This window comes from Nothobranchius furzeri, chromosome 12, assembly GCF_043380555.1.
Source record: "Nothobranchius furzeri strain GRZ-AD chromosome 12, NfurGRZ-RIMD1, whole genome shotgun sequence".
Taxonomy (NCBI): domain Eukaryota; kingdom Metazoa; phylum Chordata; class Actinopteri; order Cyprinodontiformes; family Nothobranchiidae; genus Nothobranchius; species Nothobranchius furzeri.
In genome coordinates, this window is record NC_091752.1 from 62,947,783 (window position 1) to 62,969,105 (window position 21,323).

General features: G+C 40.9%; 1 protein-coding gene across 4 annotated transcripts; it reads right to left on the reverse strand.

Moving 5' to 3' along the window:
• Nucleotides 1-405: 405 nt before the first annotated feature.
• On the reverse strand, nucleotides 406-15,061 carry LOC129166932 (uncharacterized). Of its 4 annotated transcripts, XM_070542808.1 has the most exons (15): nucleotides 14,761-15,061; nucleotides 14,507-14,587; nucleotides 12,295-12,977; nucleotides 8,571-9,502; nucleotides 8,408-8,477; nucleotides 3,379-3,708; nucleotides 3,113-3,303; nucleotides 2,729-2,941; nucleotides 2,551-2,643; nucleotides 2,350-2,436; nucleotides 2,221-2,237; nucleotides 1,754-1,938; nucleotides 1,402-1,659; nucleotides 1,136-1,229; nucleotides 406-1,010 (listed from the first exon to the last, which is right to left on the reverse strand). In XM_070542808.1, the coding sequence occupies exons 6-9, from the start codon at nucleotides 3,706-3,708 to the stop codon at nucleotides 2,565-2,567; spliced, it is 813 nt and encodes a 270-aa protein (XP_070398909.1). In that variant the 5' UTR covers nucleotides 8,408-8,477; nucleotides 8,571-9,502; nucleotides 12,295-12,977; nucleotides 14,507-14,587; nucleotides 14,761-15,061; the 3' UTR covers nucleotides 406-1,010; nucleotides 1,136-1,229; nucleotides 1,402-1,659; nucleotides 1,754-1,938; nucleotides 2,221-2,237; nucleotides 2,350-2,436; nucleotides 2,551-2,564. The 4 variants fall into 4 exon arrangements, with proteins under 4 accessions (XP_070398909.1, XP_070398911.1, XP_070398912.1 ...); XM_070542810.1 differs by lacking the exons at nucleotides 14,507-14,587; nucleotides 14,761-15,061 and having other exon boundaries at nucleotides 12,295-13,334; XM_070542811.1 differs by lacking the exons at nucleotides 8,408-8,477; nucleotides 8,571-9,502; nucleotides 12,295-12,977; nucleotides 14,507-14,587; nucleotides 14,761-15,061 and adding an exon at nucleotides 5,127-6,925 and having other exon boundaries at nucleotides 3,379-5,013.
• Between the last annotated feature and the right edge of the window lie 6,262 nt (nucleotides 15,062-21,323).

Consider the following 21,323-nt stretch of genomic DNA (forward strand, 5'->3'; position numbering starts at 1 on the left):
ATAGAAAAGAATCTTCAAGTTCATTATAATACTTTTTCAAGACATTCTCAATATTTTAAATATTTTAATATTGCTTTTAGAAGCAATTCAAATGCACCCACGATAGGCAAAGTTTTATGTTTGTTTTTTTAATTAAAATGATCAAAATCACACACTAAAATAATGTTTTTGGGACTGTTGGAGAGCTAATTCAGAGAAAATAGTTTGCAAAGCTGAGCCTGAGCAAAGATGTGATAACAGTGTTTAATACTTTCTAAGGGTCTTAATTTGACCCAAACCGATTGATCACCTTTTAAGACTTTTCAAGACCCAGTGGATACCCTGTAATATTAAACAATTCACATTTGTAAACAAAAATAAACTTCAACAGTTTAATAAAGAACTGATTTTATTTAGTTGATTATATCATTTATTAGATATGGTTAATCTTTATTTATCATTTTTTCAAGCAAACTAAAAAGCTTCCCAAAAGTCTCCCTTCTCTCCTGTGCCCTCTGCTGCTCTGCCTCCCTCTGCAGCCTCATGTCCTCCCTGATGAGCTCCAGAAGCTGGTCATCGCTGTCACCTTCTCCTTTTTCTTGCACCCTGCTGACTTCTTCCTGGCTGACCATCTTCATCCTCACTCTCCTCCCTTTCATCCACTGCTGTACTTGGCCCTGGAGTGTCCTCACGGATAGAGGCAATTAGGACAGGCGGACTGATTGAGGGTCTCTGTCCTAATAACTCATCCATGAGGTCAAACCAGGGCCAAGTAGCAGCAGTGGGCTTCCCACTAACCCCCTCTCCTGACCCTGGATACTTGCAATCCTAGGTAAAAAAATAAATAAAATTATGTCATTTTACACAAATACCAACAAACCTGTTTAAATTTTTTAGATTTAGCATGTATTCATGTTATATTTTTCCACACACATCTACATACTTTAAATTTTTTCTATAAATTATCCCTTTTTTTTTTTGCCTGGATGGGGGTCACCTTCCCCTGGATGGACGTTTTCTCCAGAATACTCCTAACATGTAAGAAAAATAAACAGGAAGAGAAAAGATAGAGAAAAAGAGGACAACGGGTTATTCCTTTCATGTTTTCACAGAAAAAACTGAACTCAAACGAATTTTTTTTTAAAATATGAGATACCTCCATGCCACAGACGCCGAATGCTTAGCTCCGGTAAACATGTGGTCCATCTCCGCTCGAAGCTTAATGAATTCCCTGGTTTTGTCTTTAGTCCCTAAAATATTAAAATCAGGGTGAAAACGTAGCGGGAAAAGTGCGACACCGAGCGGCCGAACATACGAGCCAAGACCGCAATACAAGCACTTCTACTGTAACATTTCTAACTAAAAATGTTCGTGTATAAAAAAAAAAGCCCTTACCCTAACAGTTTTCAAGTTTATACTTACATTTATACGCGCAATCCTCTCCAACAGCTCCCGCTTCACTGTCCGCCATTGTTTGTAAAAGCTTTTCTGCCGGCCGGCCCGCAAGGCATCTTGGGAAATGCTACCTATTGCAGGATACACCCGACCCATCCTTCATTCGGGCGAAAAGAAGGCCGGATTCGTCGACCGCATTTGAAGGAGTCTTCGAATTGGGACAGGCCTAGTCGCGGCGCTGTGACGTAACCGGCCGACGAATCTGGCCGACGTAGGATGCAGACCCTGAATTGAGACACAGCCATTGAATTGTGTGCACTGAAACTCCCTCTGGGATTAATAAAGCATCTTTGAATTGAATTCATGTCTGATGCCTCACCTTAGAACTGGCAGCAGGAGGTGGGGGAGGGAGGACTGCAGCAAGGAGGTCTGGAGAGTCTTGCGTGGCCTTCAGGAGTTCCTTGTCTGTGGGTTCCTCCCGTCTCGCAGATGGTTTTTTTGTTGTCACAGGAGGCGGCGGAGAAGGAGAAGGAGGGAGCAGGAGAGGTGCCTGTACTCCAGAAGCTGAAGCACAAGGGCCACGAGTTAGTGACTAGTAACAATTCAGTTGAACTGTGAGCTGCACAAACACCAGAAGCCAAAGCAGGAAGCAGCTAGAGACGAGGAGAGCGGACGAGGATCTGATGATTAATGAGCACCAGGTGTGTTTGGGAGGGTGATTAGGCAAGACAGAGAAAGGTGACATCTACAGACCATGACATCAGTGATGGAGACTAGTTAGAGGCAGCAGGTTGCTACTTGTGAGTTACCAACAACCAAGCAAAGTGTAACTGAACCCAAACTTACTGACACTTCCAGTTCATCTGTCATTACACAAGTTTTAATGAAGTAGAGAAGAATGAGAAATGAGTCAACATCTGTTCACATCTGACTGTCACTAACAAAATATGAAATGAGCACATTTCTGTCACTTACGTTGCCCTTGGTCAACTACCACCAGGACCAGCTCTCCATCACTGGGCTCCCCAGATGCTGTGGGTGGACGAGCTGGTCTGAAGGAGGCTGGAAATCAAATCATCAAACATCAGGCTTCTGCTCCAGAAAGCGTGAGTGTGAAACACTCAATGTGCTGACCTTGAGTAAAAGAATACAAACGAGATCATTAAACAGACTTACGTGGAAATGCAGGCTTAGGGGCCACCATCTTTTTTAGTTTTGCCTGCATTTCCACCGCAGACAGAAAGCTGCCCAGACACAAAGGCTGCAAATCTGAAAGGTGACAAAGTGTTTGTTTAATAGAATGTTATTTTAAGGTGTTGTAAACCATCAAAGATTAAATAGACAGAAAACATACTGAGATGCAGCCTTCGACCCCTGGTAGGAAGGAGAGACAGACACTCTGCTGCAGCTGGAGGAGGAGGAAGCCACTGGGGTAGAGGTGGTGGCGGCAGCACCAGCAGCAGCAGTAGCGCCCTCCCTCTGTCTGTCCCTCTTTCTCACGTAGCGGACGGCGTTCTCCATCTGCGAGCCTGGACCTGGCGCCGTCCTCCTTAGGTAGTTGACAAACCTGTACAGGTGAGACACAGAAGTTCATTCAGACTAACTTGTAAGTTGTTGTTGTGTTTTGACTCTATTGGTGGGAGACCATGGCTGTCTAGAAAGGAACTTACAAACTAAGTGGATTATTACTGTTATTATAAATAATGCCATCATCATCATTATTAGTATAAGTAACCACCGGATCGTTTTGGGGTCCTTGGAGTCGTACAGGCTCTGCTGGCTCTCAAACTTGAAGTCCCCAAAGCCAACAAGGGCCTGTCCCTCCTGACCAGGCTGGAGGGATTTCACCCGCGCCTCCTCAAACGCCTGCCGGAACCGCACCGCCTCAGCAAATTCCGGGTATGCCAAGGAGTAACGGGTGAAGGCGTCCTGTGTGTTCACAAAATAAAGGTTAGAATGATCAAACTCTGTTATGCACAGAGGAGGGGAGCTGAGAGATCCCACCTTGTTGGCCATCAGAGGGGACTGAGAGCCTGTCCCCTCTCGCTCCTTCTGGTGAGAAGCCACCACCATCACGGCGTAGCCCACGTCGTTCTGCAGGAGCCAGTGGAAAGTCTTGCCCTGGTACGTCCCAAACTGGACCTTCCACCGGCTCAGCACGACGGTGGCGTTGTTGACATCGCTACCCTCGCTGGCGACGTGGGCCCTTGCCTCCACCTCCTCTGGCTGCTTGGCCCTGTACCCCTGCCTCTGGGGTCCCACGGCCTTTGCCTCATCTGAGGCCTTGAGGATCAGGGTCCCATTCTTGGCCTTCTTAAAATTTGGATGTTCCATCTAAATAAAGGAGGAAAGACTGGATGAGGAGCTGCAGGAAAACTAGGTTTACAGTTCATACTAAACCTGAGCAACTGCTGATCAGTAACAGATTATCTTATTTTTCATTAATGTTATGATTAGTTTACATGATGTGCTGTCCTGTCTTATGTGAAATAAACAACATAAGAAACAAACACTCACATTTCCTACACTGTTAGATTTTACCTATCCACTTTACGGTAATAAACTGGCAACACTGTTGCCAGCATGATACCGTGATGCATGGTTAACGGTAACTTACCACTTAGTGTTGATCCCAGAATTATACCGTATGTTTTATTGCTGTAAAAAACCCTCTGACTGCATGGTGGTGAGATGCTGTTGCCAGTAAAATACCGTAATATATTTCACAAGAAAATTACATCAATAACGCAACATTTTACTGTGATTAATAAATATGTGTTGTGCTGTATGTTTATGGTATGTTACCGTAAGCTCATTTCAAGGTATGCTGCAATACCTTTTCCAGTGATTTACCGTAAACATACACTTTTGCTACTGAAAATAGTCAACGCTGTCAGAGGGTACTGTGCTCTTGTGGGCAGTAATTTACCTTTTTCATGTCATATTTTACTAAGATATGAGTAAATGGTAACATACTGTAATAAAATAAAGGCTCCCAAAATAAAAGGTTTATACTTGTGTGCGCGCACACACACACACCTGCACACTTGTTTGTGTGATTGTTGGATATATTTAAAATCAAGATGTAAACAAAATGCACTGGATTATCTTTTTTTTTATTACTTGATTTCTTCCATTAAAACAGAAAAACATACCAATAAATTGCCTGTGATTCAGTTTCCCCAGGGAGAGATAATACAAAATTATGTTTTTTTTTTAAATATTTGGAAGACAAAGGTAAGAAAAACAACAAGCGTCATACAAAAACAAATATATTTAACAGCCAGTTTCTTGGAACATGGGGAGAGAGGTTGACCATTCTTCTTAGCTTGTCGAGACAACTTGGGCCATGAGTGATCTGTGGAGACAGGTATGTTCCAAAAAGCAACAAGCTACACTTTAACACCTTGCCTGCTTTGCATAATTTATGCACTGTATTACAATCAAGTTTAGAAAAATGAAAACTGTGCTACCTAGTTTGAGGTTTTCCACTGAAATTCTGTCGGCCTTTGGAGAAAAGTTGTGACACGAGGATTAATGTGGACAACCTTCCGCTTCACACTTGTCCCAGTCTTCCTGCTTGTGCCAGATTTGGATGTACATTTTGTCCCTTCTTCGGGGTTAATTCTAACAAAAAATCTTAAGGATATAAATCAGTATAATTCAAGAACCCTGGGTTTGTAGGAAAATGACGACTAACTTGGGGATAGTTCATTCATCATAGCACTGATCATATAAATGTTATGACATACCTTTGAATTAACTCCAATGTTGCACATGCTGCCTCCTGGTATTCCAGATTCAGGACATAAAATGACCCAAAGAATACTGACAGTGCATCAGCAAAGCAGTTTGCTGAATGCAGTTCAAAGATTATGTGCCTTTCTGCACTCACCATCCAGCAGGTGGCAGTCAACAAACTCCTACCTAAATAAATACAGGGAGTGCAGAATTATTAGGCAAATGAGTATTTTGTCCACATCATCCTCTTCATGCATGTTGTCTTACTCCAAGCTGCATAGGCTGGAAAGCCTACTACCAATTAAGCATATTAGGTGATGTGCATCTCTGTAATGAGAAGGGGTGTGGTCTAATGACATCAACACCCTATATCAGGTGTGCATAATTATTAGGCACCTTCCTTTCCTTTGGCAAAATGGGTCAAAAGAAGGACTTGACAGGCTCAAAAAAGTCAAGAATAGTGAGATATCTTGCAGAGGGATGAAGCAGTCTTAAAATTGCAAAGCTTCTGAAGCGTGATCATCAAACAATCAAGTGTTTCATTCAAAATAGTCAACAGGGTCGCAAGAAGCGTGTAGACAAACCAAGGTGCAAAATAACTGCCCATGAACTGAGAAAAGTCAAGCGTGCAGCTGCCAAGATGCCACTTGCCACCAGTTTGGCCATATTTCAGAGCTGCAACATCACTGGAGTGCCCAAAAGCACAAGGTGTGCAATACTCAGAGACATGGCCAAGGTAAGAAAGGCTGAAAGACGACCTCCACTGAACAAGACACACAAGCTGAAACATCAAGACTGGGCCAAGAAATCTCTCAAGACTGATTTTTCTAAGGTTTTATGGACTGATGAAATGAGAGTGAGTCTTGATGGGCCAGATGGATGGGCCCGTGGCTGGATTGGTGAAGGGCAGAGAGCTCCAGTCCGACTCAGACGTCAGCAAGGTGGAGGTAGAGTACTGGTTTGGGCTGGTTTCATCAAAGATGAGCTTGTGGGGCCTTTTCGGGTTGAGGATGGAGTCAAGCTCAACTCCCAGTCCTACTGCCGTTTCTGGAAGACACCTTCAAGCAGTGGTACAGGAAGAAGTCTGCATCCTTCAAGAAAAACATGATTTTCATGCAGGACAATGCTCCATCACACGCGTCCAAGTACTCCACAGCGTGGCTGGCAAGAAATGGTATAAAAGAAGAAAAACTAATGACATGGCCTCATTGTTCACCTGATCTGAACCCCATTGAGAACCTGTGGTCCATCATCAAATGTGAGATTTACAAGGAGGGAGAACAGTACACCTCTCTGAACAGTGTCTGGGAGGCTGTGGTTGCTGCTGCACGCAATGTTGATGGTGATCAGATCAAAACACTGACAGAATCCATGGATGGCAGGCTTTTGAGTGTCCTTGCAAAGAAAGGTGGCTATACTGGTCGCTGATTTGTTTTTGTATTGTTTTTGAATGTCATAAATGTATATTTGGGAATGTGGAGATGTTATATTGGTTTCACTGGTACAAATAAATAATTGAAATGGGTATATATTTGTTTTTTGTTAAGTTACCTAATAATTATGCACAGTAGTCACCTGCACACACAGATATCCCCCTAAAATAGCTAAAACTAAAAACAAACTAAAAACTACTTCCAAAAACATTCAGCTTTGATATTAAGGAGTTTTTGGGTTCATTGAGAACACGGTTGTTGTTCAATAATAAAAATATTCCTCAAAAATACAACTTGCCTAATAAATCTGCACTCCCTGTAAGAGAAACACATTATGCAACATGTAGGGCTGTAGCGAAGCCTCGACGACGTCGACGGCTCGATTCTAAAAATTTGTCGACGTCAGATCCGGAAGTCGACGCATCACGCCCACTTGTTGCATCCCCAGGAGTTTGTAAATAGAGGAGGAATCTGCCTGTTTTTCCTCTAGTTCGCCCTCTTCTCCACCTTCACTAACATCTCCGCCAAATACCGAAGACCCGGAACAATGTCCGTCCACTACTAGATTATTTTCCTGTTTTGCCCGCCTTCGTCTCCCGGCAACGGACAACAACTTCCGGGGTCAGATGCGCTGCTTCGTCTCTACCGCAGATGTAGAAAATCACCGGGAGCGTTTCTCCCTTCATTAAGGAGCTTCTTTCAGACATGAGGAGAGCTGTTTTGGTGGTAGCAGTCTCTCCTCCGTGCTGGTCTGTTTGCTGCTGGGTGTTTTTGGTTTATTTAAACTTGGTAACTTGAACTTAACGTTGGTAAAGCTACTGTTAGCATTTTCGCTAACAGCTTCTTGCGTTTGGATAAGCTGTTACGTTTTGGTTTAGAGTTAATCTTTTTTGTGGTGCAGATCTCCCTTTTATTACATTTAGAGTGTTGTGGGTTTTCGGTTTAGTTTAAAATATCACCTTGAGTTTGGTTTAACCGCCCAGTTTAGAGTTTGGACTTTTAGAGATCCTTATTTTGGTCCAGAACCCAGTAATCTTTGTCCAGTGAGACATCCCTAGTTATTTGTACTTTTGTTTTAATTCCCCACAGGCAGAATTAGTTTTATTATTCCCAACCTGTGGATAGAAAGATTTATGTTTTTGTAGTTGTAAATAAACCTGGTCATCATTTTAACTTTTAAATCCCGTTATTGTCCCTTCCTTTTTGCACACGAGCCAAACTCCCCAGGAAGAGTCGTAACACCACTCGCCTCACGCTCATAAGTGACCAAAACAAAGCAGCATGGAGACACTCCATCTTCTACCACCTCTCAGGCAGCAGCCTGCACTCCCAAGTTCTACACGTCACCAGAACATAACCAACCACAACACAATAAAAGCAGTGTTATACAAAATGGAAGGCCTGTAGTGTTTATTCTCTTACAGTAAGAATTTATCAATTTTTTTGAGGAATTTATTTGAGATTTTCTGGTTTTTGTTAATTGTGCAATAGAAAAATAATCATTAGATTAATTTTCTAAATAGTCATTAGAATAGTCGACTATTCGATAAAATAATCGTCAGAATAATCGTTTTAAAAATAATCGCTTACCCCCAGCCCTAGCAACATGCCATGGTAACCAGTAGACGGACACTAGCCGGCATCTTCCAACCAGCTCAAAGTTTTCTACCAGATGGCCATCCCTCTTTCCAAACACTGTCTGGGGCAGAGGTTTCAAATCGAAATGTGGAGACGTGAAAAGGGGCGAGGCTGTATATAGATTTGGCTGCTGCTAGGTTATCGTTTTGCCCTCCTTTTCCAGAGAAAGCCCTCTTAAATTGAGAGCAAAATGTATAAGGAACAAAAAGATAAAAGCTCACCAAGCATTATTAGTCTTGGTGTGACAGGCAGATTTCCCTCTGCTTCCAGGGACATCCTGGTAGAGATTTCCTGAAAGAAAATAAACCAAAACATTCTATGTGAAAATTAAATAAATAAATAAACAGCATTTGTTCTAGAATTGTTGGAGAAAAAAATACGTACATCTGCCAAAAGGAAAAGGGAGTCTTCATCTTCATTGTAGTACTTCATCAAGAGAAGTATGGCTGCTGTGCCGACCTTGTTGTTGGTTTAAACTCCTTCATCTTCTATCTCCTGAATGAAATTTCTAATACCAAGGTTCTATTTGAGCTTCTGGCTGGAAAAATAGTTGAGTATTCTCCTGCCTTTGGTAATGAGGGCCTGACTCAAACGTTCACAGATTTCGATACCTGTAAGTCTTTCAAAGTGGCTAGACAAACATTTACGTGTAAACAAGAAAGGCCATTGCTCATGAATTTCAGCTATTGAAACTGAGGGACAGCTGTTGATGAGCTGCCGCTGAGAAATGTATGTGAGGAGCAGAAGATCCTCTACCTCAGGTCTTTCCACAGCTTCGGGGCCTTGAGAACTGAAAATTGCTAACAATCTATTCTTTTTTTCTTCCAAAGAAGCTTGAGTTTCCCCCTCAGGTAGCTGAACTGGATGCCAATTGATACAACCATAGCTATCAACAAGGAGCCGAACCACTTTTGAAGTCTCATCTCTCTCTGGACTGCAGTCTTCCTCATTCCTGGTTCTCTTTGGTCAACGTAATCTGTGTGTTACATTATCCCCGTTAACGTGCTCAACTCTACATTTGATGCTTCTCAGTAATGAATAATGGCCAGAACCTAGTCTTTCTCCTTTGTCAGTTAAATCTGCAAATGTTTGTGGATGTGTCTTCTGGATGAGCTCTCACCCCACTGGTGATTGCCTGTGACAGTCTAAGTGGAATCTTTGCCAAGGAATCTGAAAGTCTGAAACCCATGAGCTGGAATGATAGCAAGAGGTGGATGTTGAGGAAGGTGGATGAATAGTTTGCGTTGTTTCCTCTGACACAGCAGGGTCAAGGTCCAGAGTAATGGTGTCATTTAGGTCCTCCGCTTCACTGCGTTCTTTAAAAAGAAAAATAATTATAAAACCAATAGTCTATTCATCTAACATGTTCTCAATAAGAAATATCTTCACTGGATGTAGAGCAATAAAAAAGGCAGTAATGGAGACTGTGAGAAGGAAAATATAAAGAAGCAATCTCATCACTGCAAACGAAGAATGGACTCATCATCTATCTTGTATGCCACAATTTGCCTGAATTTCCAAACTTTATTTCAACACTTCTTATGGAAGGTGAATGGTGTAAAATTTAGTGTCCACCTTTAATGTTTTCCATGTTGATTTCAAAAAGTCTCTTCAATAAAATGCTTTGTAGTTAAACATCCAGAATGGTATAGTGAGAAGAAATTGGCAACTGATGGTCATAATGTACAAAAGAACTGAATCAGTGACCTGTGTGACCTACAGCTGATAAATAGTCAGATGTATACAAAATGTATACAAACCTTTCTTAAATGCAAGTAGTAGTTTACGTATTTGAATTGGTGTAAGAAAATGTTTGAGATCATCTGCCTCTACTAACAGAAGGTCACTTTTTTGTTGGACACTGATGACATCTTTCAGGTGGTCTGCAAAGGACAGTACTTTCTGTCTCTCCAATTCCGGCAGGATGCATGTGATTTCATCTTCAATTTCCATCACTGAAATATAAGAGGAAAAAACCTAGCCTAGTGAACTAGACCAAATTCTTGCTTTGCAAAGTTTGGTCTAGGCATGCTCCATTGGAACCTGAGCAGCTCCTACCAGGACTCTGGCTGGCCAATCACAGCTCTCTAGAGGGGTTTCAAACACATAAAGAGCTGTGATTGGTCCATAATGGTGGGCCAATCATAGTGCTCTATCTGCTTAGTGAACAAATCACAGAGCTTTATCCGCTTTGTGGGCCAATCAGGGCACTCTATATGCCTGGTGGGTGGGATGATGCAACAGAATGAAACAAGAGTATGTCACATTCATTGTCCAGTGGAATGCGGAGATCATTTGAAAGACAACGGTAGAACCCGCCCCACAACCGAGAGCCGTCAATGGAGCGTGGCCAGACTAAATAATACATTTATTTAGTCTGGCTTGCCAGGCTAGAAAAAATCATGAAGAAACTGAATGGTGCAGCGAGACAACAAAAAGATCTGTCATGTTATAAAGGGGTATTGGGTAATAATCCATCAGACTGTCAGCATTTACACACAAACTTCTGTCTGTAGGGCAGTGCAGGCAATAAAGTCCAAGGTCAATAAGGCGTACTGACTGATGCAATTCTAGCACAAAGTACAATTTAGAATCATTAACAAGTATCACAACTATCTTCCCAAACTCAGTGCTCTCATCAGTGTGATCTACTACAACAACATGACCTTTGACATATTTGGTACCTTTGTAGACAACTGCTGACACATCTAGCATGTTATGATTAGAGATGTTTGCTTTTGTCACAGCATCCTGAGTGGCTGAGTTGTAAAGATGATGTCTATAATCATTCGCTTCCCCAATGATTTGAATTGTAGGTGGAAATATTTGCCCTGCCAAGAGGTAGGACTGCAGTAGCTGATGCCGTTCAGCCAGAGTCTTGCATAAATTGACAAAGTTATGCACTTTTCTTGAACATTGTTTGAAATAAGAGTGCTTGCTCTCAAACCTAAGAGTCCATAAATGAATAAGTGGCCCAAAGTGAAGTATTAGCTCTGGATAATGTGAAAAATAGTGGTGCTTCGGTTTCAAAGCCTTGTCGGGAAACATACTGTGCCTCAGATATCTATACTTCTCTAACATTATCTTTAGGTAGGCAATGTCATTGTGACTGATTTGGGGGGCACATACAAGTTCAACAATGTCTCTGAGCTTAAGACATAACTGCCAAACCTCATTATCCACAGGATCTTTTATCTTTTCACCAATGTACAGAGGTATAAGTCGCAGAAGGCACCGGTTTTGTGCTGCTGAACCTGCCAACCTCTGTCCTGTTTTCACCTCACATGACTTACTTAAAGCATCACTTCCTACATGTTTGAACTTTGCAATAGCTCTGTTTAACTCATATGTGAAATGCTTCTCAACTCGAACAAGGTTATCAATATATAGTGACAAGTCACCTGAAACTACTCCTTCAAATAGGTCATGGCCCAAACATGGAGGTAGCCCAGAGCACACATGGAAGTACTTCAGTGAATTGAATACAGAGTTAAATTTTATGCCATTCACTACAGACTGGTCAGTTGTGGAGAGGATCTCTATACTATCTTTATAGTTGTCAGCAGTTCTTTTTGGGCCAAGTGCTAGTGGGTTTTTAATGAAGCCTTCCCTGTCAACTAAGCAGTATCTGCAAAAATGTTTGCTGCAACTGAAATTCTCAGTAAAGCCACCAATGCAGTGTGAGCCCAGATTGTCCCCTAAGAAAGCTATCAAAACTGCTTTGAACATGTTTCCGTCTGCTGCCAGAAACCCCGTCTCTTCCAAATCTTTAAGGTCTGCAACAGTGGCGGCTGGTGAAAAATATTTTTGGTGGGGCTGTGCTATTTTTTTTAAACAAACTTGTGCTTTCTGAGCTTTGTGCACAACTTCACTATTTCCTGAATTAAGCACAGCTCTTTTATTTCCTGTCTTACATTATTGGACAAAGGGATTAATCCAGGTGTGTCTGACTATTGGCACACTGCCTTGCGGACCAAGGTTGAAAAATACTGCATTAAATTGCACATAAAATAACATGACCATATATGGTCCACATCCACATTACTGTTTGTGAAACTAACATACTGGAGAATTTCATCACAATAATATTAAATAAACAAGTATGTACCTGATCTTTTGCATACTGTTGGTGAAGCTCTGGATGACCCATGTGATGGAGACAGAGTCAATGTTCCTCTTCTGCAGCTGGTTGAACAGCATGTCCACATGTGGCATGATCTTGTGACACAATGCCAGCAGAAAGCCGAAATCTTCTTCCTCCAGCATTCTCACAAAGCCTTCTGCCTCTCTCTCAGTGATTGGATCAAAGTCATCCGAGTCTTTGATCATCTGGAAAAATCTGAGGAGGTCATCCTTGTGCTCATACACTGTGTTGACATCTCTCTCTTGGACAAAATGTGCCGGTTCTGATCCTCTTCTTCATTGTGTTTATTCACTGCAAGCCTGCGTCCCTCGTCTCTAGCTGCATGGCAATGTTAGCTCTGCCTAGCATAGCTAGCTTCACCGTGTTGTCCATGTGCGCCCGGGATAACTCATGTTTCTTCACCTTCTCAGAAAAATGTTTCATGTCTGTAACTCCTGACTCAATCCATGCCTCATCTGTCACAGTCGTTTGGAAAGCAAAATAATGCATTAGCGTGATTGCATCCAGCTAGCCAAGCCTTCCCAGAAGCCTCGTGTGTACAGTTTACCTCTCTCCTCCTCCTGCTGGCTTATCTTTACGTCGGGCTGATCTGGTCCAAGCTCTTTGACATTAAGTTTTTCCACCATAGTTCTCCTCTCGAACGGATACTGGAGAAGAGACCGAACAGAATTCAGTGGCTGCTTAGATCCGGAATCCATGCTGCTGCTGGTTGTAGGGTTGTAGGCGCACTGGCGTCCATGTCTATTACGTCTGCGTCACGACCATCACGAGTCACTACCAAAAACGTGCTGGAGTCGAGAATCTCCGAGTTCTACCGAGCACTAACGAAAGCCTTTGGTGGTAGCTCTATCGCCCATCATGCTTCTGAAACAACGTCGACGCTGATTGGATACATTCCCATTCCCACCCTTTGATTTTCTTGTCAGCAATTGGACGACTGGTCTCGTCCCGTTTGGGCGATTGAAACACAGCTCACAGCCTCCACCGCTCGGCAGAGCTCGGCAGAGACCAATATAGAAATATATATATGATTTATTTTTGTTACAAAACACACAATTAACTTAGAATATGTGATTATTGTTAATTTTATTTATTTATTTATTTTTTAAATAAAAATTAAAAACACTGGGGAAACTGGGAGGGCGGCGCCCTATCGCCCTCTACTGGCCAGCCGCCACTCTGCAATAAGACTGGCAAAAACTTTGTTGTGGCCAAAAGTCTTGAAATCGGCTTCTCTGCAAAGCAAAACAAGTTGCATCGCATCAACAGAAGACCGGTTGTGTGGTAAAATCTCACCTAGTGTCATGTACACTGCTAGGATTTTGTGTTTTGTTTTGCCTGGACCTAATGGATTGACCACTTCGAATGCGAGCATAAGGGACAGAGATGATGGATACTGCTGCAAAAGTAAATTATCTTTGACATTTTGACCATCTGAGACATCCTCTAACAACATGTCTTTTGATTGATGGAGTTTTGGCTGTTTGTACTGCTCCTGCACTGTGGGTTGTCCTAGGAGAGGCTTTAGGGTTTTGTAATTGGCACATAATAAAGAAAACACTTTTTTCCTGTACGGTCACATCCTAAATAAATTTGAGTGGGCTCTATATAGCTGAAGTTTTCTTTGAAAAATGTCTTTCTTGTTTTGTCTGTCCTCAACACACCTTTATTGTACTGTGTTAGGAAGTCATTTTGTGAAAGTTCCTGAATAATATTGTGTATAGATGCTTCAGGTATATCAAATGCAGAAAGTTTATCAAACAGTTTTCCAAGAACATTGTGCACTCCAGAGCTGTGAAGATCTTGGAATTCCTCTATGATGCACTGTATAGTGCTGGCTGGCAAAAGCATTTTAGCTTGCATTTTTAAATAAAACATTGCCAATTGATTTAGAAATGGCTCTTCATTATTTGTAGCATTCTGTAAATGTCTGTCTTCTAAGGTGTCCTGTTCTGTCCTTGTGTCTTGTCCTTGTCCATGTTAATGTCACCAATTTCTTGTTGACTTGTCTGTTGAACAGTCTTTGACTGCATGTTTTTCCGAGAAATATGACTAGAGAATGATGTTCGAACACTGAAATATTTAGAGCAACCTTCAAATGGGCATAATACTTTTTTTCCATCTTTAATATGGAACCTCAGATGGACAACGAGTTTTAATATTTTGTCCAACATACCCACATCCAGGAACTTGACAGCTAAGATTTCCAGTGAACTTCCAGATCTCCTCCTCAGTGTCCTCCCCTCCTCTATGATTTCTGTGCATATGGGAACGAAAGGCAGTGAATGTTTTAAAAGTGGCTTTACAATTCTCAATTCCACAAGAAAACATATAGTTTGCATTGTGTTTATGGCTTCTAACATGTGAACTGAACAATATAAATTTGTGTGCACGGAATCCACAATATTTACAGAGAAACATTTTAAGTACCCTGTATCTTCAAATAGTTTCTTTTCCAGGCATATTTCGGCTTGAAAATGCCTAAAATGGAACATCCCCTCAAAAATGGCCACAAAAAGGAAAATTATTTGACCTCAATATCAGAGTTAAACCTCTCCAACTTGTTCTGCATGTCACAGCAGGCACTGCCAGCAGCCTTCACCTGCAAACACTTACTGCCAAATTAGCCTTTGTTTTTTTTTTGCTCCTAACTTTATTGAAAACAAACGTCATACACAAGAGAAGTCAAGGAAACAAACTGACTTTGATAGCAGTCTCCATTACAGAAAATGTGAAGCAAATCCTTTTACCTTTGAAAATAAAAAAAGAAAAATAAAAAATGATCAAGAGCAAAACAATAAGTAGCAGAAACATTTTGGCACAAGCAGTTTTCTTATTCATATCTGAGATGTGACTAAAAATATAGGGGAAAGTAATTCAAGAAAATGGTAAACAGAGAACTGTTTTTCCAGTTACATGAATAAATAAATTATTTACATAGAATATTTACAAAAAGAAAACATCAGATATTTTAGAATCTGGATTGTCCATGAGGTAAAGAACATCATTAAATGTGAAGGAAGGTGGCCTACATTGTATATTTTAAGTTAAATCTAGCTTTGGCTATCAGTCCAAAATACAATCACATGCTGATAATTGAAAAATAGATTATGCAGTGTTTGTAGATCCTAACAAATTTGGTTTTAAGCATCACATTACTTTGCATGGGTAGCAGCTGAAAATTAATCACCTTGTTTGTCAGTTTTTAAAACATTCGGGTAACTTCAATAAGGTGTTTACACATTTATGGACAGGGACCATTTTGCAGAATGTGCATGAAGAGCACAGCTATAGCTAGTTTAAAAGCCAAAACATGCAGTAAAATACTTACCAGACTGACCAACTCCCCTGTAATGGGTCGCATTCGAGATACGCGTTTGGAAAATGTTTTTATTTCTTCTTTTCCTAAAAGTGCAAGACAACAATCAAATATGGTCTTTCCAATGTTGTTGTTTTGAAAGCAAATATCCAGGTTGTATCAGGTGAAAGTGATTAATTCTTTTTCACTTATCTAATTCTGGGAAACCCAACAACATAAAACATACCTAGCGGTGGAAAATACCTTTGATGAGTTCTCCCTTGGCCCATTTCCTTAAGATTCCATCTATAGCTGTCTGAATTTGTTGTTACATCTATAGTGAACACAATAGATAGACAACGGCATAATTTTGGTGGCTGTAATTATCCTATAATCTTGCTGTGAAAACATGCAGAAAAAAACTGATGGAATTTTGAAATGATCAATATTTCATGGAATATTTTACATAAAATTTCTTACAATTATAAAGTCGTAAACTGGTATCATGTCAGTTTTTTGATAAAATTCTGTAAACATTTATCAGTTTAAATCGCCCACCAGGCAGATGTCAATTACTGTCATTTGGGCAGTAGGACTAATAGATTTGCTTAAATATGATTTTATTAATCTCAGATGATTTATTTATTTACAATGTAGGCTTGGTTAAAGCATCCAATCTTTTTTTTATATTATAATTAAAATATTTTTAAACAGATTTTAGTGAGTGTTTACATACTGTATGCTTTTATAATAGCTCAATTAAAACATTTATTCTTGGAGCATTTTCTTTTTACTATGGGGCATAGTGTTTTTTCATTGGTGATCTCACAAAGAATTGTTTTGGTAATGCAGTCTGAATGAAGATTTGAGCAAGGTATTTTAAAATGTCCGCTGAAAAACCACAGACAGAAAAATGTCAGAGGTATACCAAATATTTATATTTGCTGTACTTTACCTGTTTCCTTTAAAACAGTGACATACCATGAAAAACATGTGATGTGATGTTGTTGAATTTACTCACCATTACATGCCAAATACAGTACTACACTGTTAAGATTTTAGCTGTATTTTACTGTGGATTTTACAGTAATATACTATAGTGCATGGAAATTACAGTACTACACTGCAAACACTTGTAGAGGTATTTTACTGTTGATTTTACAGTAATATACTAGCAAATGCCAGCAAAGTCTAACAGTGTGCATTTCCACCGCAGACAGAACGCTGCCCAGACACAAGGCTGCAAATCTGAAAGGTGACAGTGTTTGTTTAACAGAATGTTATTTTAAAATGTTGTAAACCATCAGAGATCAAATAGACAGAAAACATACTGAGATGCAGCCTTCGACCCCTGGTAGGAAGGAGAGACAGACACTCTGCTGCAGCTGGAGGAGGAGGAAGCCACTGGGGTGGAGGTGGTGCTGGCGGTGGCGGCAGCAGTGGTAGCGCCCTCCCTCTGTCCCTCTTCCTCACGTAGCGGACGGCGTTCTCCATCTGCGAGCCTGGAGCTGGCGCCGTCCTTCTTAGGTAGTTGACAAACCTGTACAGGTGAGACACAAAATTTCATTCAGACTAACTTGTAAGTTGTTATTGTGTTTTCACTCTATTGGTGGGAGACCATGGCTGTCTAGAAAGGAACTTACAAACTAAGTGGATTATTACTATTATAAATAATGCCATCATCATCATTATTAATAAAAGTAACCACCGGATCGTTTTGGGGTCCTTCGAGTCATACAGGCTCTGCAGGCTCTCAAACTTAAAGTCCCCAAAGCCAACAAGGGCCAGTCCCTCCTGACCAGGCTGGAGGGATTTCACCCGCGCCTCCTCAAACGCCTGCCGGAACCGGACTGCCTCAGCAAATTCCGGGTATGCCAAGGAGTAACGGGTGAAGGTGTCCTGTGTGTTCACAAAGTAAAGGTTAGAATCATCAAACTCTGTTAAGCACAGAGGAGGGGAGCTGAGAGACCCCACCTTGTTGGCCATCAGAGGGGACTGAGAGCCTGTCCCCTCTCGCTCCTTCTGATGAGAAGCCACCACCATCACGGCGTAGCCCACGTCGTTCTGCAGGAGCCAGTGGAAAGTCTTGCCCTGGTACGTCCCAAACTGGACCTTCCACCGGCTCAGCACGAGGGTGGCTTTGTTGACATCACCACCCTCGCTGGCGACGTGGGCCCTTGCCTCCGCCTCCACCTCCTCTGGCTGCTTGGCCCTGTACCCCTGCCTCTGGGGTCCCATGGCCTTTGCCGCATCTGAGGCACCGAGGATCAGGGTCCCATTCTTGGCCTTCTTAAAATTTGGATGTTCCATCTAAATAAAGGAGCAAAAGACTGGATGAGGAGCTGCAGGAAAACCAGGTTTACAGTTCATACTAAACCTGAGCAACTGCTGATCAGTAGCAGATTATCTTATTTTTCATTAATGTTATTAGTTTACATGACATACTGTCCTGTCTTATGTGAAATAAACAACATAAGAAAAAAACTCACATTTCCTAGGTAGCCAAAAGCTAATTAGGAAACCCAGTTATTGGCTGGATTTTCTATAAGTGAAGATAAAACTAATCAGAGCCCAAACATGCACGATCGTGATGATGAACAACATGGTTGAATAAACATGGTTATTAATGCAATCAGGATGGTGTTCATTTAAAAAATTCCTTAAATACAAGCATATATTGGTTAACAGTAGCGTAATGCACCAGCATGCTAGCTAAAACAACGTTGACATTTCACGACATTACGGTAAAAACAAAGTCCTGTGCCGTCTTAATCCCCCTAAACGAGCTGTAAGGCTTTTAATTTTTGTAAGTTTTTTTAATTACATATAAAAAAGATAGTTACTTCTCACCTCTCAGATCCAAGAGATCTCGGAGTAGGGCAATGGTGGACCGCTCGGACAGGCCGTGACAATCCAGCTCTCTGATTCGTCGGCAAAAATGTCAGTCTCAAGAAATGGAACAAATACGGCCATTTGGTTGGTCGACCTAATGGAACAAATGGAAGGAGAGGAACTGCCCCTCGCTGGCGTGGCTGCATCCCGGAGATCGGGGCGGGGCTAAACGTTTAGAGGTGGGTGGAGACAACTATTTGACTCCTGCCCCTCTCTGAATGGAACCGGTAAACCGCGAGTAGCCCCTTTCTAAGGATTAGAAAGCCCTAAAAACCCACAAAACCCATGTAAGGCATAACATTGGTAATCAAATGACTTGTTTGCTGGATGTCATAATTTTAAAGAGCAGATAATTACAGGCGCCATTTTTGATCCAATCTGTTCTAATTTTATTATTCTTTTTTCTACTTTTGTATGGTATGTGTATTTGTAGCACATAGGTACTTGTGTTTTTTAGCTATACTTTTGGTACCTATATAAAAGGTTCAGGCATTTGATAGACTTCTTTAAACCTGTCAAAACCATTTTAATAGTTGATTTTATCAATGCTGCCTTTATTTTAATAGTCATTTCCCAAGTGAGTGTAAAACAGTACAGACAGACACGGGTAAATTTGTTGTACACTCCGTTATATCAGCTACATTAAGAGGACCAGAGAAATTGTGTTGATACTTCTTAAAACATGCAAGGGTTTGAGGCGGGGTGGTGAGACATTGTGTGAGACACACAAGAATGCAGACTAAATTTTTCAAAAAAGGTAAATTTAATAGAGCAAACAGCCAACACAGGAATAAAAAAAAAGTACAAATGAACCAAAAAGCACACAAAAAAACAAGAGAACCTCCAAAAAAACAATGTGAGGAGGAAAAAGAATGCAAAAACTGTGACACCGCTGTACTATGGCATTTCAAAACCAGAAAACACCTTCATCTTCCTTTTTTCCCTCAATTTCTCTGCAGAACTCCTCATAGTCTGACTGAAAACTAAACACGAACAGGAACGGTTCCCTGCAATCGTTCATCTCCTCTTCATCCAGGCCATCACAGAAGCATAACCTCTCCACTGCCCTCCGGCAAGCTTCCCTGTCCATGGTGATGACCTGGGGTAGGGAAAGGCTTTCTTTGAAGGACCTTGTGGTACACCACCTTGCTGCCTCAAAGGTGTCCTCAAGCAGAGAATTCTCCTAATCAAAAATAAAGACAATATTAAAATTACTGCTGTCAAGAGATTAAAAACATATTTTACATTAATTATGTATGATCTGAAAGTAATCTAACCTTTTAATTTAATCTAATAACTGTACATAATATAAGCCTTATTTTCAATGCTAACAGCTAGCCAAACAGCTGATGCTGTGGTCTTTCCAAACTGCAGCACGGATGTGCGTCTGATACAGGAGAGAAGCTGTCAGCAGCCTTGATGCTCAGTGACACACCCATTACATCCAAATGGTAACAATAAATTTGGAAAAAGTTGCAAGAAGGGTGAAAAAAAAACAGAGTAAAGATAACAAGGTTGCTGAAATAAACACTGCTGCAGCTAATCTCTCACCGGTCTTGTCACTGTAACGTCAACCATTCAACTTATGAGTTTACATCAACCCTTCAAGAACACCAGCAAGAAGCGTAAAAGTAAAGAAATTGGTTTATTTAAAAGTAAGTCCCATAAAGAAGCAGTAGATTAAAAATGATTAACATAATTAAAATATATAACACGTTAATCATGGCTGTAAAAATTGCAAGTAATGGAATTATTTGACACCTCTAATTAAGATAGAGGTTGGAGAAGAAACAATGACAAGAAAAGCCGACAATATAAAACGTACTCTGTTCCCGGTGTCCAGTTCCAGCAAGTTCTCAGCCTCTGCTGGAAAGGAAAAAGACTGTGGTTCATAAAAAGCATATTAACAATGCAAGTTGTAAAAAAGATCAGTTGCTTAGTATTCTGGTTTAATGAAAATAGAGAAATGACTGAAAAACTTGCTTTGAAAAAAAAGTGCTCTGTCTGGAACGGTCTTAATTTTCTAATCTTGGCAAAGAAAGAATTTCATTGTGCAGAAAGCGTGTTTTTCTAGCTGTGCATATGACAAAAGGTTGAATCTTGAATCTTCCCACATCCCATTTCGACAACCTTGGGGGTTGTGTACAATAATACTTGTTTGAACAATACCTGATGCTGCACAGACTAATTCAGTAAGGCAGGACTTCTTAGGAGGGACCACTTCCAGGCCCTGAAATAAGTGAAGGAATTATGCTTTAGTCTGCAAGCAACAGTTAAACTACAAGAATTAATCAAATTGTCTCTCACCTGTTTTACTGTTGCTTCTCTCCGTCTTTTTCGTGCCTGCACTCTGTCTTCCTCAGACCTTGGTGATACAATGACAACATTCATTCACTATGAAAACATTCATGTTATTCTGTTGACTGAGCAAAACGTTTTTTTTATATCTGATAAAAGAATGTGTGATCATGGAGGGCACTTACAGCATGGGGAAGTGTTGCAGCAGAACAAGACACCACCACCTCCTAATTTGCCGCATGTTTTCCTTTGAAAAAAGAAATTCACAACAAACAATGTATTACATTACATATGAAGTACATTTTTCATTTTACCAACAACATTTCATGTCATGAATACTTACATGTACTATCGCAACAAGACCAACATCAATGTTCTACACATTACTCAGATGTAAGCTTTCAGAATCTCTAATCCAGTGTTTTTCATCCCTGGTCCTCAAGTCACACTATCCTGCATTTTTCAGGGTTTCCCTGCTTCAGCACAGCTGATTTCAATTGATGGC